Source organism: Danio rerio, chromosome 11 (assembly GCF_052040795.2).
Source record: "Danio rerio strain M-AB ecotype USA chromosome 11, GRCz13ab, whole genome shotgun sequence".
Lineage (NCBI taxonomy): Eukaryota > Metazoa > Chordata > Actinopteri > Cypriniformes > Danionidae > Danio > Danio rerio.
In genome coordinates, this window is record NC_141031.1 from 29,796,496 (window position 1) to 29,813,998 (window position 17,503).

Below are 17,503 nucleotides of genomic sequence, written 5' to 3' on the forward strand. Positions count from 1 at the left end.
TGTCAGGTAACTTTGATAGAAATGTGCAAGTCAACCAAATATAATTCAGACAGCTCCTAGAGCAGGGGTGGGCAAACTTCCTTCCGGAGGGCGAGTGTCCTGCACAGTTTAGCTCCAACTCTAATCAATCACACTGATTAGCATGTTCAGGTGTGTTTGATTATTGTTGGAGCTATAGTCTGCAGGACACTGGCCCTCCAGGACTGAAGCTGCGTCCAAAATTGCATACTAATGCACTGTTCTACACCATTTTGTAGTATAAATATTGTAAGTAATGCGTTCACACTGAAAACTCTTAAAATAATAAGTGCACTTTAATTACCCGGATGATGCATTCATTCAGCCGGTAAAATGAAGTGTGTAATGATGGACACATCACGCACTCAACGACTGCAGGTTTACTCATGTAGCGGACAGGGCGGAGCTATCGGGCGCACATGTTGGATAACACAGTGGTGAAAGCAAAATTTTCCAATGGGAGGGATTATAGCGCCTCCCGATGGTGAATGCGGTCATACTCCTGGCAGGTATTATTTGATGGTTTGGTCATTTATTTCACTGATTTGGCAATCGTCAAACGTCATCAGGGAAACATGTTGAATTTCCGATTAATAACAAAACATTAGTGCTCCATTTGGGACAACACTACAGACATGTACTATGCTGTTGAGTGTGTAAGTGCATAAGTACATAGTGCATTAGTGCATAGTGTAGAGTGTGCCATTTGAGACGCAACTTGAGTTTGCCCACCTGTCCTAGAGTGATAATTTGCTTCTTCAGTTCCTATTTGTTTTTAGTTCTTCAGTTCCTGAGTGTTCATAATAATATTTGAGTGTAATACGTTACAGATATTTTATTTTGCTTCCCTCATTTATGTTAGTGAACTATAGAGTCCTGCTCCCACTAGTAAAAAAAAAAACTTTTAAAAATGTATTTTATTCCGGTGGCTGAATAATTTTGGTTTGACTGTGTGTTGCCTGGCCTGAAAACCACAGACCACAAAATTAGTAATGTTAGAGGCTATGGGGACAGATCAGTGAGTCACTTGCAGTTTAAAATGGACTGTATTTATTTTGAATCCTTGTGCACCATATTTTTAAAAAGCATATCAATGCAGAGAAAATGAGAATTTTTAGGTGGTCTTCTATTAATTAAAGTTGAAGACAAAATTTATTTCCCTAGTGATGTTTAACAGAGCAAGGACATTCACAGTGTCTCCTATTAATTTTTTATTCTGGATAAAGTCTTAATTATTTTAGTTTGGCTGGAATAATAAAAATGAAAAGGCCAATATTGATGGCCTTTTAAGGCATTATTTGCTTAAATTTGGCTGCAATGACTTGCTTAATTAACCTAACCTGCCTTTCAATAACACTATAAGCTGAATACTAGTATTAATAAAAGACATACTCTCATCCTGGTAAAGACAAAACCAATTGGTTGTTATAAATGAGTTATTAAAATTATTATTTAAAAAAAAAATCTTCTCTCTATTAAACAACACTTAGGGAGTATTGAAAAGTAATTAGATAATTTTTGTCTTTAATGCATACCAAAAACATGTTAAAAATAAAACCTTGCAACTCTGTAATACAGTTTTAAAACACTACATTCCCCCATTTGAAAACCGCTACTAAACATCATATTAAACTGTTCTGTTAAAACATGTATTGTTTTTCTCTGTTGTTTCAGTGTGGTCCAGCAACAGTGTTGTTCGGGTGCTCTGAGAGAGAGCAGGTGTCAGGCTGGCATCATTGCAGCAAAGGCTGGACGTGCCTGTCAGAGAAACAGCCCGCTCTGTGGCGAAGACTCACAAACAGTAAGATCTTATCCATTGACTTCAAACAAGACTAAAAAATAATGACTGTTTTCATTATAGCCTGCAGAGAATACAAAATAATGACAGAAGAATACTAATGATGTATAATCCCTGTGGGATTCTGGATGTTTGGAATCTGTCATTATTTTGGCAATTTTGGTAAATGATTGAGTATTATGGTTGGAATCCAACATGACATAAACAAAACATTTGTGCTTTAACAACCTGTTAATGCAAGAAGCAGCAGGAGTTTTTGCTATTATTTGTTTTGCTTACAGTGAGAATTCCAGTGGTTCTCCTGTTTAGGAGTCAGCAAGAGTTTTTTTTTAATGTTTTTCAAAGAAATGTCAGATGTTTACCAAGGCTGCACTTATTTATTATAATATTACAGTAATTATTAGTAATTAGCATTAATGTGACATATATTTTATGATATGTCTTGATCCTAAAAATATTAATCATTCAAGTCTTTAGTGTTATTTGTAAATTATTTATTAAAAGTTATTTTAGTCCTTTAGATCAGATCAGTTCTCCGAAGTCATTAGTTCTGCCTGATTTATAAACATAATCCTAATAGTTCAATATTATATATTGTCTTGGTGGGTTATTGTGGCAAAAAAACAGACTGGCAGTGTTTTTTTATTATTTTATAAATGCATTTATTCATTCATTCATTCATTCATTTTCTTTTAGCTTAGTCCCTTTATTAATCAGGGGTTGCCACAGCTGAGTGAATCGCCAACTTAGCCAGCATATGTTTTACACAGCGGATGCGCTTCCAGCTGTAACCCAGTTCTGGGAAATGTCCATACACATTCATTTACACACATACACCACAGCTAATTTAGCTTATTCACTTATACTGCATGTCTTTGTACTGTGGGAGAATAAGGAGCACCCGGAGGAAACCCACACTAACAAGGGGAGAACATGCAAACTCCCCACAGAAATGCCAACTGACTCAGCTGGGAATCAAACCAGCGACCTTCTTGCTGTGAGACGACAGTGCTAACCAGTGAGCCACTGTGTATAGCCACTATATAAAATTATATATATATATTAGTGCTGTCAATCGATAAAAAAAAATTACAAATTAATAACTTTTTTTATAATCGCGATTGTAATTTTGTTAATGTAAACACAAAACACAAACTATTTAAATTCTAAATTTAATTCATTATTAGAATTTTTGTTTAACTTGTAACAAAGATTTCTTCATGTAAACAACATACCCGCAATAAACCATCAAGATCCTGGCTTGACAGCCATATTTATTACAGAAATAAAAACACAGGCATGTTAGTGCCATTTGAATTTCAAAACAATCAATGCCAATAAAGAAAACATTGATTTCTAAATTAGATTCTAAGTGGACTGCAAAACAATGCCAAAATACAGGCATTGCAAATATGGAAAATTATAATAATAATAAAGTATTGAATACAAACAATTGTACTCATTGAAAAGTTGTATTGCTGTGAGTTGAAAACATTAATTATAAAGCAGAAACAATTTAGCTTAGTCCTACTTTACATTCAGACAGTTTCTAAGACAGTCCAGTCTGTTGACATTATCGGGGGACAATGTGGACCTTTTATTTTGAATGATGTGAGCTGAGAGTGAGAACAGGCAGGATCACAAGCAGGATTACTGAATCAGCATATGCATTTCGGTGCCTAATTGTGTGGCCACTGGTGCTGCGACAAAGACGTAAGAAGCATCAAGCAGTACATCAATGGCACATACAGGTGACACTAAAGCGCACACACACGCACACAGCGCACAGGATAGCGCAGCCAGAGCGACTCTCTTCAGATTCAACATACATGTTCTCGTTCATCAAATTTTCTTAAACTAAGCGTTCTAAAGTATGGCTGTATTTTACAAGGATTCTGACACAACAACGCGAAGCAGACACTTTACAAAAGTTGCGTTTAGCGGGAAACACGTCAAACTTCATGAAATTAATACTAATATATATATTAGTGCTGTCAAAATTAGTGCGTTAAGGCATGCGATAAATTTGAAATAATTAACACATTAAAAAAATTAACGCAATTAGCACAGTTGCAGTTTTTTTATGTTAGTGTTTTGGTTAAATTGATAAGTTATATTTCAACAACAAAAGTTGTCAGAGAATACATCAAGGTTCTGTAATGCAATTTGAAAACATGAATAAATGGAAAACACAAGAGAAAGAGAGTATATCACAATTTTTTATTTCAGTGTGGATTTGTTTTCAATAAGACATTTAAAAGAAGTGCTTAAATGTGCAGTAGTGTCAAGGATGTTCGTGTAGGAAAGAAGTATGGACTTAAATGCAACAGGGACTGGTTTTTATTTAATAATAAATAAAAGAAAAACAAGTAAAACCACCCCGAGGCGACTAAAACAGTAACTAAACACTTCACTTGACTGGGCTGGCTGGCAGGCAAAGCTAGCCAGACATCAACAAAGACAAACTAGAACTGAACACAAGATTCGTTATAAAGAGAGCAAATGATAAACAGGTAACCTGAATGATTGTCTGAGGGGATAACAAGATGGAAAGGGGCTAGACAACGAACAGGGTAGCGCATGGAATAAAGTAAAAACAAACCCATGTGTTCACATAATGACAATAAAACACTCATTAAAGGGTTAGTCTACCCAAAAATGTTCATTCTGTTATTAAATACTCTAAAAAAATCTGATCAAATGGCATCAGTGGGTAAATCAGAATATTATCATGCTATAAGAATACATTTCTGCACACATAAAACATAAATAACCATTTTAATTTCAACAATTTCTTCTAAATGTGCACTCTATACTGACACTGAGGAGAAGAAACGGTTGAATAAAGTTGCGTGGTTGGTTTTAACCATGTTTTGGTACTTTGAACAAGTTGGTAACCTTGCTGTCTATGAAGAATAAAGGAGCTCTTAGATTTCATCCAAAATATCTTAATTTGTTTTCTGAAGCTGAATGAAGGTCTAAGGGGTTTGGAACAACAAAAGGGTGGGTAATTATTGAAATTTTATTTATTGAAAATTTACATTTTTTGTTGTGCACTCTCCCATTAAATGTGTGAAATTACCCAAAAACACAAGCAACAAAGGTAGATGCTTGCCACATGCTCACAGATGCGGCATGAATGTCCTAGTCTAAGCACTAAAACAAAACCAAACTTGAGAGAAGTGACAAGACCAAACATCATGTCGAACACAAACAACATAAACAGATGGACATGAGAGCACACAACAGACAAGACATGAGTAATGTCCGGACTTAATCACCCAAAACGAGAGTAAATAAGACTGTTGTGACAGAGCCCTGAGCAGTAGGGAATTCTGTGAACTTTATTACTCGACATTATCATCATGACTGATTGATATTCATGAAAAACAATCAAATTAAATCCTTTTTTCTGGATGTAGGACTGCTGTAACTGCTGTGCGCTGGGTCTGCGTTTGCGGAGGGAAGGTAAAGGTTGTGAAGCTCATCAATACCTGAGTTACCCATGTGGACACGTCTTCCTCACGTGCTGTGAAGATGCTGAGGAAGGTCTTCCTCTACCCACCATCAAGAAAAAGCAGAGGCCTCAGCCAACCGCTCTCCCAAAGAGAGGTAAAGTACTTTTGCTCAGTGTTTCTCAATGTGAATAAGCTGTAGAGCAGGGGTCTGATTTCAAGTAGTTCATTTAGATGCACATTTCATCCAGTCAAGAAGCTAACACAGACAGATGTCCCATCCAGTCATATTAATATTTAGTTTTAAATGTCATTTTGTCGGTAAACCATTGTAGAAAGGCAAAGTATCATATGCATTTGCCATTTATATGGCAAAACATGTCTTTTTCAAGGATAATAAAGATTATAAAGGCAGATACTGATAAGATCAGGGACTGGTTAATATGTGTTTGGACTTTTGGTGTTCTATGATGTAGTCACATGTTGATTGGTCAGTATGTATTTCTCAGTATTTGGGCTTTGGTCACATGGTCAAGAAAGATACAAAATAGTTGGTAAACTTTGCTCTGGTCTCTTTTTTTCTGTTCTGCTCTGCTCTTCTCTTGCTCTGAAGTTTATCTTTTAGGGCTCTACTACTGTCAGGCTCTCTTTGAGGCCTACTATCTGTTCTCTGTCTCTCTCCCTGTCTCTCTCCTTCTCTTTCTCAGGTAACTTTATTTTACATATAAGCTGGGAGCAAATAATATCATATATTTATATAACTCATGTATTATCATTATATACAGTTATTTGTAACTAATTCAGTTGTAACTATAGCAAACTATTGTCTTTAAACATTTAATTTTCAAGTATTTGTGAATTACTTTTGATTTAACATCAACACTCGATTGCTTTATATTGCAATACAATACAATCACATAATAGCAAAGCTCTCCCCCATTTTTAGCTATTAACGTGCCCTTATTTCTGTTGTTGTATAAGATTGTAGAAGGATGGTTTGACTAGAAATGTAAAAAATTTTTTTGCCATCATACTGATTAGTCATTTTGCATAACTACAGTACAAATCACTGTAGTTAAAATTTTCATTCTTTACACCATCAGGATATGTACATGTACTGTATTTAGAAATGTGCTGATATAACTGCAACAATAGAACAAAATCAGGCTCACTAAGTCATATCAATCAGGCCTTCATGCTGGATAACCCCTTCAAAATCCTCCTTGGATTTGGTACCAATGTCACAAGGTTCTAAGTTCACTGTCAGCACCACTCATCTTTTGTCCCTATACACAGAAGCTCCTTAAATGCTAGATTACACTGTGTCCTAAAAACACGATGCAGCGATGTGACCCAAATTTTAAGGTAAAATAAATTGTTGTCCTAACCATATATTTCTATTTTAGAAACAGTTTTGGTGTCTGTAACACTGCAGCTGGAACAAATTTTTTTTTATTATTACTTTTACAGTTTACTTTTAAAGTTTAATGCAGATACTCTTTACAGAACTATTGGGAACATCTCTTTGAAATATAATAGAAAAAACTTTTTACAGGGATGGGTTGCGGCTGGAAGGGCATCCGCTGCGTTAAGAATTGCTGGATAAGTTGGCGGTTCATTCCGCTGTAGCGACCCCGAATTAATAAAGGGACTAAGCCGACAAGAAAATGAATGAATGAATGAAAAAAACTTTGTACAGATAAAGTCTTTGCTCACTCATTATTTTCTGTAAGACTTTCTGTATTTAGTCTACTTTGGAAAGATGATTAAACAAGCACAGGCCCGTAGCCAGGAGGGGTTCAAGTGGTTCGAAAGACCCACTCCTCTCTGACAAAGGTCCAGAATTTGTCCCATACATGAAGTCATTTGTCATATTTTGACTGCTATACCATCATAAATAATGAAAATATCCCATCAAAAAAAGGTTTTAAGACCAAGTGGAATCCTCTGTTGGCTGTTGCTTCAGTACAGCTAATCAGTTTTGACCAGTGCACACAATTATTTTTCATGAGTCCAACATCCAGATGTGCAGGAAAACATACAATCTGGTAAAAGTGTAGTCATTTTTTGCTACTGTATTGTTTTTAAATAGAGAAAATAGTTTAAGTAACTTTTAGTATTTTTTTATATTTGGGGAAAAACGACCAATAAAAATGTGTGAAGCACCAAAAGCAACCAGAATTAAAATGAATTTGAATACTATTTTAGCTATTGTTGTTATCCATGAATTTTCAAATATACTTTTTTAGTTATGATGACCATCCGACAATCTATTTCAGCTAAAACAGTGCTTAAATATCACTAAAATGCAGTATTTAAATCTCGTTAATAAATAGTAGCCTAAATGAGGCTTATAATCGCAAACCCAGACTCATTCTGAAAACATACCTCTACATACAGTTCTGGAGTGCGCCAAATAAGTCCCAGGAGCTAAATTTTTTTGTGCAGTTTTTGTTTTCACAAATCCACCAGACGCTGCTGTGTACGCTTTTTGAGATCTCAAATTTCTCTTTCGAGTGCCCTTCGCGCCTGTTGTTCTCGCGTAAAGCCACCAGAGGTCTCTGTCGACTGACTGTTTGACTCAGAGGTGGGACCAAGTCATTGTTTGGCAAGTCACAAGTAAGTCTCAATTCATTGCCCTCAAGTCCCGAGTCAAGTCCCGAGTCAAGACAGGCAAGTCCCGAGTCAAGTCCCGAGTCAAAGGCAACAAGTCTCAAGTCAAGTCCAAAGTCCTGCAGTTTGATTTTCGAGTCTTTTCGAGTCTTTTTAACAGAAAAATAAAATATATACAGATTAGGTATGGTTGTAAGATCTGTATTAATTAAACAAACCTTTTTTTATTAAAGAACATTGCTCAGATATATAAAAATACAAATGCAATTTTCTGAAAAAGTACTGAACAGTGCTGCGTCTCGTCTCCACAGCATAATGCACAAGAACGAGTTCCACCAAAAAAAGACTCCATTTTGCCTCATCACACAGAAATTGCAGGTCTACTGCTGTCTAATTCATTAAGTTTAGTTGTGCCCGTATGTTATGTCTTCGGTGATCAACTTGTGATTAACCAAAATTACATAACCTCAATGAGGCAGCAGTAGACCAACTCCTGTATATGCCGCAAAGTTAAATTGGGTGAAATTGGAATTTTGTCAATTGAATCTCGTGTGTGCTAAAGAGATGGAGTTGCAAATCTGTCTAGCAGCAATGTAAAATGGTAGCACATATTGTTAATGAAGTAGGCTACTTCATACAAACAATAATGTTGTTTTCTTCACATAACGTTGAAGAGCTTTGCTCTCTACCTTGTGTGATGCTCGTGCACGGATTTCCTCTGTTTGTGGACAAAACTGATTGCGAGTTCTCAAATTTTCTCTCGCTCTCAAATATGCACTGCTCACACACAAATTTTCTTGAGCGCTCTCAGAGATTATATGCAAACTCACAATTTGTGTCGTGTTCCCTCTTCCTTTCATGCTTTTTGATATGATTCATATTGCTGCACTGTTTAATAACAATAACCAAAATACTAAAATAGACTTACATATTAAATGTTTAATCTAATAAACCATAACATTTTTGGTTGTTTTATATGATGAGATATTTTCAGTTTCAAACACTTAAAGACAGAGAATAGACCAGTGGTGCCCCCCTGAAAATTTGCTTAAGGGGGGCCAGAAGAGGCCAGCTACGTCAGTGGCACCAATCAATCCACAATAATTTTTTAGTGGCTATTTATTTATTGAAATATTGCATTGTATTGCATTTATGTAAGTAGATTTAAATAAATAATGTCAACAGCAAAATCATATCGGGTTGGCCACAGGGGTGGCTAGAGTTTACACAGGGGTAACACCCCTTGTAAAGGGGTTTACACCACTATAAGGCACCCCTGGAATAGATGTTGGATGTAAAGAATACATTTTATTTTAAAAGCATTTAAACAAAAACTAATGCAAGCAGAAATGTAACTGTGATAAAAATAAGGAAACACTTGAAAAGGTATTATAGTCTACTGTAATCTCACTATCAATCTCATTTTATCATGGCAGCTAAAATAAAGTAAACTAGTGTCTGCTGGCTTCCACTTTGCTGATGAGATTGTGGAGGACATTTTCCATGTCATCCTCTTCATTTTTAGGAAAGCTGTTCCACAGGGCCCCTGAACACGTATATTGGCATGTACTGTGTTTTGAACAGTAGCCTACTACAGTAAAGAACTTCAATTGATCAGTTGTGGAAATACTATAGTTGCTATGGTAACACAAGTGTAATATAAACAAATTACACAGTGCTGTATTATTTTACAATATAGGGTATTTTATACTACAAATCCCTACACTTTACTGTAGTAAAACTACACTTTGTATTATTTTATCTGTTCACTATTGGTAATACTACTGTATTATGAAGCATTCATTAACAAGTCGTAAATAATACTAGTCTAAAACATAAGTATAATACAAGTATACAACAAGTATAATACTCAAAAACACTAGAATTTATTAAAGAATTTACCTTAACCTTTTAGTTTTTGTGTATTGTTAATAAATAGTAAAGCAAGAAAGAAACCATATCAACATTCTTGGAATAACCCTTCGCTAAGCCTCGCCCTCCTTAGTTACTGTTGCTACTACGCCTGTCAAGCTTTCATGCCTGGCACATCTATTACAGTGTGTATGCGCTGGTGTCAGACATTCCCAAGGATTTAATTAGTCATTTTTGACAAACAGGTGAGATATCTGAGAAAGCCAGACAAAAGAGGACTGCAGTATGCATTACAGGGGTATATTCACAACATAATAGCAACTGATTAGAGAATAATTTTATCAAAATTGAAGCAAGGTTAGCCTAGCCACCTCATACGCTGAACATTCAACAGCATAGTTCATGCACAGCAGGAGAGGTGAAATTATAAAATAATCTAATAACCTAAGAAACTGATGGATTTGTGCCGAATATTAGCATCATTGACCCATAACAGTGTACAGTACCTATTACTGTCAGCATGTTTGTGTGCTCTTTATCCAGTTTTTATTCAAATTTGCAGTTAAGTGGAAGAAAAAAAATTGAAATGCAAATCAAAGTATAAATAACAGAAGTGAACAAATAGATTTTTCCTACCAGCAAATATTAGTGTATGTATTTATATGCGTTACAATAGCGAGGGTTTAAACTAAGCAGTGCTCACAGGGTTCAACGCTAAGGATTTTTTCTACTGGCCCGATCGGGCCAGTGGTTCTGATTTTTACTTGCCCTGCCCAAATTTTCACTGGCCCCACCAAAAAAAAAAAAAAGAAGTTAATCGCTATTTGAATGTGCGTGTGTGTGTGTGTATACACACACACACACACACAGTTGATTTCAGAATTATTAGTTCCCCTAAATTATTAGCACCCCTGTTTATTTTTTTCCCCAATTTCTATTTAACAGAGAACAGATTTTTTCAGCACATTTCTAAACATAATAGTTTTAATAACTCATCTCTAATAACTGATTTATTTTATCTTTGTCATGATGACTGTAAATAATATTTTACTAGATATTCTTCAAGACACTTCTATACAGCTTAAAGTGACATTTAAAGGCTTAACTAGGGTAATTAGGTTAACTAGGCAGGTTAGGGTAATTAGGCTAGTTATTGTATAATGATGGTTTGTTCTGTAGACAGTCTGAAAAACAATTAGCTTAAGAGGCTAATAAATTTTACCTTAAAATGGTTTAAAAAATGTTTTTATTCTAGCCAAAATAAAACAAATAAGATTTTGTTCAGAGGAAAAAATATTATCAGACAAAATATCAACATTTCTTTGCTTTGTTAAACATCATTTAGGAAATATTTTAAAAAGAAAAAACAAAAAACAAAAGGGGGCTAATAAATCTGTATATATATTTACGGTAATTTTTAAAATGTTTAAGGAAAACTATTCAGTTCATCAAGGCTATATTTATAAATGTAAAAAAGGTGTAATTGTTAAATATTTATTAAAATTTTAAATAACTGCTTTGTTATTGTATTTAGTTTCAAATAAAATAGTTACTCCAGACATTATTGATTTTATAACTTTTACCATTAATAAATATAATAATAATTAATATTAGTGATTTCTGAAGGATCATGTGACTGGAGTACTGAAGCTGAAATCTCATCTTTAAAATCACTGGAATAAATGAATAAATTAAATGATAAACTACTTTTGAACAGTTATTTTATAGTGCAACATTTCACAATTTGTATTTATGATGAAATAATTGCAGCCTTGGTGAGCAGAAGAAGCTTATTTTAACATATTTAATCACACTGACCCCAAACGTTTGTGCATTGTGTATAGAATATTTTATAAGTGAAAATGTGCACTTTAATTTAACAACCCACAGACATCGTCACCGAATACAAATCGAGGTCAGACTTTCTCATATATACAGAGCCTCATTTCAATTGTCAGGTTTTGTAGAAATCGATCAATTGAATTAATCAATCTATTAAAGAAACGTTGACTATAATTCTGTATTTTAGGCTTAAATTATAGAGAGACATAGCAGATGAACCGAGACTGCATCAGATCAATGTAAATCTTTCTTTCGAGCTGTCAGTGCGGAAATGAACAAAACAACAGGCCTAATACAACATTTTATACGATTATAATATGGAAAAATTAACAGATAGTAATTTCGGTCAATTTTCCTGACGGATAAACCGAGATCAGGCTGGATAAACAGCTCTCGGTAATATTTCAGCATGCTTTCACTTTCGCATTTACCGGTAATAATGACATCTCGCCCTGCTCATCATTCCCTCTTCATATAGCCGTATATATGGCTATTACACGATCATGATACACTGTGATATAGCCTGGGTCGTTAGTTCGTTGCATTGTTTTGTTTTCTCGCTACAATCGATACGCTCAATAGGACAGAGACCGCGTCTCATTCAGGCGATCTTGGACTGATTGATTTGGCGCGGAAGCGAGCGCAACTGCTGGATATATGCCAAAAAAACGCGCTAACGGGTGAAACGAGACAGATTCCGAAACAAACGTCTATGTGTGAAAGCACCGTAAGATTGTATTTGCACACAATTGACAGACAGTCGCAGCACGCAGCTCTGGCTCGATCTGGCAGGCAAAAAGGCAGCAGCTGGCCCGATCGAGCCAGTAACATTTTGTACACTGGCCCGAGTGTCTCGCACGCTGGCCCCGGGCCATCGGGCAGTCCTTATTGTCGAGCCCTGGCTCATAATATCGAGTGGGAAAAAAAAGAGCCCATATTATACATGAAATAGGGTCATATCCTGGTTGTAAGGGTCTCCAACAACAGTCTAATATGCATGCAAGGTCAAAAAACACTTTCATGGTCTTATAATCTGCATTTATTTTTACCTAATTATCCCAGCGACTCCCGTATGAATCGTCCAGTGATTCATTTGTTCCCAAACCCCTCCTTAGCGCGGAGCTAATCTGCGCTGATTGGACCGATGACAGTCTGTCGCGATTGGTCGACTGCCTTCAGTCAGAGAGGGAAATGGCCAATAGCTAATCAGCAATTTAAAAAGTAATCACAGTTCATACACGCTCGATAGTATAGACGTGGATTTTAGCTGCCACACTATGGCGAGTGGATAGTGCCACGGATAACCGAACGAAGGAGACAGTCGTGTACTGGCCATACCACACACACACAAAAACACACACACACCTCCGGATGACAACGCTCCCGCTTCCGCCCGCACCCGCCAGGTTTTAGCCTGAGAACCCGCTCCGTTTTCTGCCCGCCGCGCCCGGTCCCGCTAGAGCGGAGAACACAACCAAAAATCACCCAGTATACAGTCCAGACAGCCAAGCTGTCGTTCGTTCGTTCGCTCTCTCTCTCTCTCTCTCTCTCTCTCTCTCTCTCTCTCTCTCTCATACGCGCGCGTGCGCACTAACACACACACAAGCACCACGCAGACTCTCTCTTTCTAATTCGCATAGCAATATCTGTGATATTGCTAGACAGCCCGCTCCCGTCCCAAATTAAACCCGTTACCGACCGCTCCCGCGATTTATTCGGAAATTTATTCCCGCGGCTGTCCCCGCGCCAGATTTCTGCGGCGCGGGAATAAATTCCGAATAAATCGCGGGAGCAGAACTCTAGCACGGAGCTCCATAAACAAACAGCACGGGTCGCGTTTTTAACGTGACTTTGCACGCGATAAGATCAAATATCCAGTTAACCTGATACAGTACACGCGGTTACAAGTAACAAATCACAACTAAATACATTTGCAAGCAAGAGTAAACGAGGCAACAACTTTAACCGCACGTACTTACACTTGAGAAATGGAAGAAACCCATCCTGACGTCCATCAGTTACTCTTTACTGATCCTTCCTTTAACAAACTCAGATGAAGTATTCTTTGTAGCATGTAGCTTCCAGAAGTTTCCAACTGCTTGGTTATAATGCTGAGGTTTCATCTTTGGGTAGAGACTCAATATATCCATCTGCAGTGTGACTTCAATCGACCGGCATGTTTGTGTGCGTGTGTTTGTGGGTGTGCGTGTGTTTGTGGGTGTGTGTGTGTGTCTGGGTTTCTGCGTCAGAGGGCGGGGCCTCAGGTTTGAAATCTCCCGGGTTTGCGCGTGCACGTGAATAACTTGGTTTCGTTCGTACGTCATGGCGAAACACCTAATGAGTCGGTATCAAGGCGACTCGTTTGAAGCACTATGAGTCGACTCTTTTATAGATGAATCAACCGTTTTAAACACTGTATTCTTACAGATTTAAGCCTTAGCTGGATACTTCGCTTCACTTAGAGCTGTGTTACACACTACATGGAGGGGAATTTTCAAAAACCCATAATATGGGCTCTTTAAGACCGCTGGGAAGCATAACCTGCTTTGTTTTTTTTTTTTTTTTTTTTTTTTGTTTGTTTTTATAAGAAACACAGTTTAGATCTGTTTAGGATAAGAGGAGTGTGAGTTATTGCCACCTATCATTGAATGTGAATATCGAAAACAAAACCAACTTAGCTTAACTCCTTTACCGCCCCTCACACAGCTTGATCCACGCTGGCATTTCTCCTCTTGGGCTTTGGTTTTGAAAAGGGAAAAAATCCCACCACCCAGTCCAAACTTTTAGGATAGCAGGTGTCAGATTTTCACAATCCAATTGCGCAACGATTTGGCTTGTTTCCCTCGCTCGAAAGCTTGACAGAGCCTCTGCCCGTAGCTACGATTGGTAAGCCGCGATTGGTGGGTGGCGGTTTTTGGGCGTGGCTTAGCGAAGGGTCAGTTTAACAGGATCCCGTGAGAGCAAAATCACTAAAGGTATGAGACGCCATCGTAAACAAAAGTCAAGCGAACGCAAAGAGACTGAATGCACGAGAGAGAGAGAGAGAGAGAGAGAGAGAGAGAGAGAGAGAGGTGTATGTTGTATGTGAGAGAGAGAGAGAGAGAGAGAGCGAGTATTGGCACGCAAGTATTGGCTCGATCTCAAGTTCAAATTCAAATTCTCTCTGCGTTCGCTTGACTTTTGTCCACTCCCGCGCCTCATAGTAGTCACGTTGGATACTGTCGAATCAAAACAATCTACCGTGCTTTGATTGGACGTCATGCCGAAAGCGCGCATGCTCACACACACGCGCGCGCGCGCATGCTGTCACACACACGCACACATAAACGGAGAGAGAGAGAGAGCGGTCTATGTCAACATACTTTTTTATCGTTGGGCTTTTCATGAGAAGCAGCAAGTCTTTACAAGTCAATAGGGGCAAGTCCTAGTCAAAGTCCGAGTCATTTATGTTCAAGTCCAAGTCGAGTTGCAAGTCTTTTTATATTTTGTCAAGTCGAGTCTAAAGTCATCAAATTCATGACTCGAGTCTGACTCGAGTCCAAGTCACATGACTCGAGTCCACACCTCTGGTTTGACTGACTGACTGACTGACCAATCAACCGACGCACCCTCCTCCTCCAGATTGGCCTGATATTATACAAAGTATTGTTTTCTATCAAATAAATGTATTATTTTATTCAATTTTGATTCAAATTAAACAGGCAACATAATATTGTATGCAGTATATATACTCATTCATTCATTTTCTTGTCTGCTTAGTCCCTTTATTAATCTGGGGTCGCCACAGCGGAATGAATCGCCAACTTATCCAGCACATGTTTCACACAGTGGATGCACTTCCAGCTGCAGCCCATTACTGGGAAACATTCATACACACTTATTCACACACATACACTACAGACAATTTAGCCTACCCAATTCACCTGTACCGCATGTCTTTGGACTGTGGAGCACCAAGAGGAAACACACGAACACGGGGAGAACATGCAAACTCCACACAGAAATGCCAACTGACCCAGCTAGAGTCTCAAACCAGGTACCTTCTTGCTGTGAGGCGAAAGCACTACCTACTACTCCACCGCATCGCCGGTATATATACTGATAATATTGAATATTATGATATTAAATAATTTTTTAAAAAGATCAGTGACTATGACATGATAAATTCTCTGCCAGAAGTTCACATAAGTTATTTTTAGTTTTTAAAAAGTAGCTCGCATATGAAATAAGACTGGAAACCCCTGCTTTAAAGTATCCAGTGTTGGTGGGAGTTCATGTTTTACTTTGATGAACAGATCTAGACAATGTGTTATGCCAAGAAACGGTGTGATGGAGACACACCATATGATGCGAAACCACACAAGGACCTGGAATGTCTCAGTTTTTCAGCACACTGTCCCAGCTATCTCTTCATCCCAGTGACTTTGGCGTTTATGTCTTCATATGAACATCAGCGCCTCAGTCATGATTCCGCATGTTTGTGTTTGAGGCCTGTATGGTCTGAAGTCTAGCTGTGTCTTGGCTTTGGGTTTCACATTCAGGTTGGTCACACTTCTGGCCGAGAGCTTGACATTGATGGATCAGAGGAAAGTAAGATGCCCAGAGCTGATTGGTCAGGTGTCACGTTACCGTTCAGAATAATGCACAAAGATGCTGGCAGGCTGGGCCGAATCAGAAGCAGATGGCAAAGCAGGCTGTTGCCTTTCTGCTCATGCCAGCAAACTTTCCTTCTGTCTCCAATGTTTCAGCCGACTAATTTCACTAATTTTGGCAGGATCCGCATGGAAACATTGTTCGCTTTTTGGATTGCCGTTCAGCCTGTGAACTGTGCTATATGTTTACACTGGGATAAGACCTGATATTAGCTTTCGAAGTTGACTGTATGCACTCCAGAAATTGGTTTTGTTGCTGCTTTTCTAAATTGGATTCATTAAAGTGAGGTAATGCATTGCTGTACCTTTGTCTGAACCTAATGGTAGTGTCTGAAATCTATTTAAATGTGTAAAATGGATGTCTACCTAATTTTTATTAAATAAAATGTATGAATTATGTTTACTGATTAAAATTCAGCAGAAATCTAAATTCAAAAGCACACATGCAGTAAATTAGATTTTACTATTATTATTATTATTATTAGTAGTAGTAGTAGTAGTAGTAGTAGTAGTCGCAGCAGTAGTAGTTCTGTACACATAAAAAAGGCTGGGTTCCACAAAATTTATTAATGAAATAAGTATTGAACACGTCATGTTTTTTTCATGGGAATAATATTTCTAAAGGAGCTGTTGATATGGAACTGAATCAAATTTTGCTCAGGTGTGATTTTATCACAGACAGCAACAGAGTGTAAAAATTTTGATGGTTCTGTGGGTCTCGTCTATAAAATCGGATCATTGTTTTGTATTCTATATTGGATTCAAGTCAGGTGATTGGCTGGGCCATTCTACAACTTGATATTTTTTTCTCTGAAACCATTTGAGAGTTTTCTTGCCAGTGTTTTGGATCTTTTTCTTGCTGAAATGGCTACCCTGGTTTCATCTTCATCATCCTGATAATGTAGATGTTTGGACTGAAGCAGCTAACAATAATTTACAGTGATAAAGAGCAGAGGATTGCTAAAGAACTACTGGGAGATTTCAGCTGCTGTCTGGTCTTTCTGCACCTCCCTTTCTTCATGTGTTCAATATTTTTCCCTGTGTCTTTTAACTTTATTACAGTACACATAACTTCATTTGTAAACTAGTCAACAGTACCTTTAGAAATATGTTTTCTGAGAAAAATGGTGACATGTTCAATACTTATTTTCCCCGCTGTAAAACAGTTAAGTTGTCCCCTCAAAAAATCAAGACTTGTTTTGATTTGGCTCAATTTAAATATGTAGTTTGATCAAGCAATAATTTATTTTGTA

The 17,503-nt window shown here is 37.4% G+C and overlaps 1 protein-coding gene across 6 annotated transcripts in view; it reads left to right on the forward strand.

Annotated features, from left to right (window-relative positions):
• fbln2 (fibulin 2) overlaps positions 1–17,503 on the forward strand; it is a 246,417-nt gene that overhangs the window by 85,639 nt on the left and 143,275 nt on the right. For all 6 annotated transcript variants that reach the window (XM_087273759.1, XM_087273756.1, XM_087273755.1 and 3 more), the window contains 2 exons: positions 1,693–1,819; positions 5,239–5,428. In XM_087273759.1, the coding sequence (XP_087129885.1) occupies positions 1,693–1,819; positions 5,239–5,428 (317 nt within the window). The remainder of the gene's footprint in view (positions 1–1,692; positions 1,820–5,238; positions 5,429–17,503) is intronic.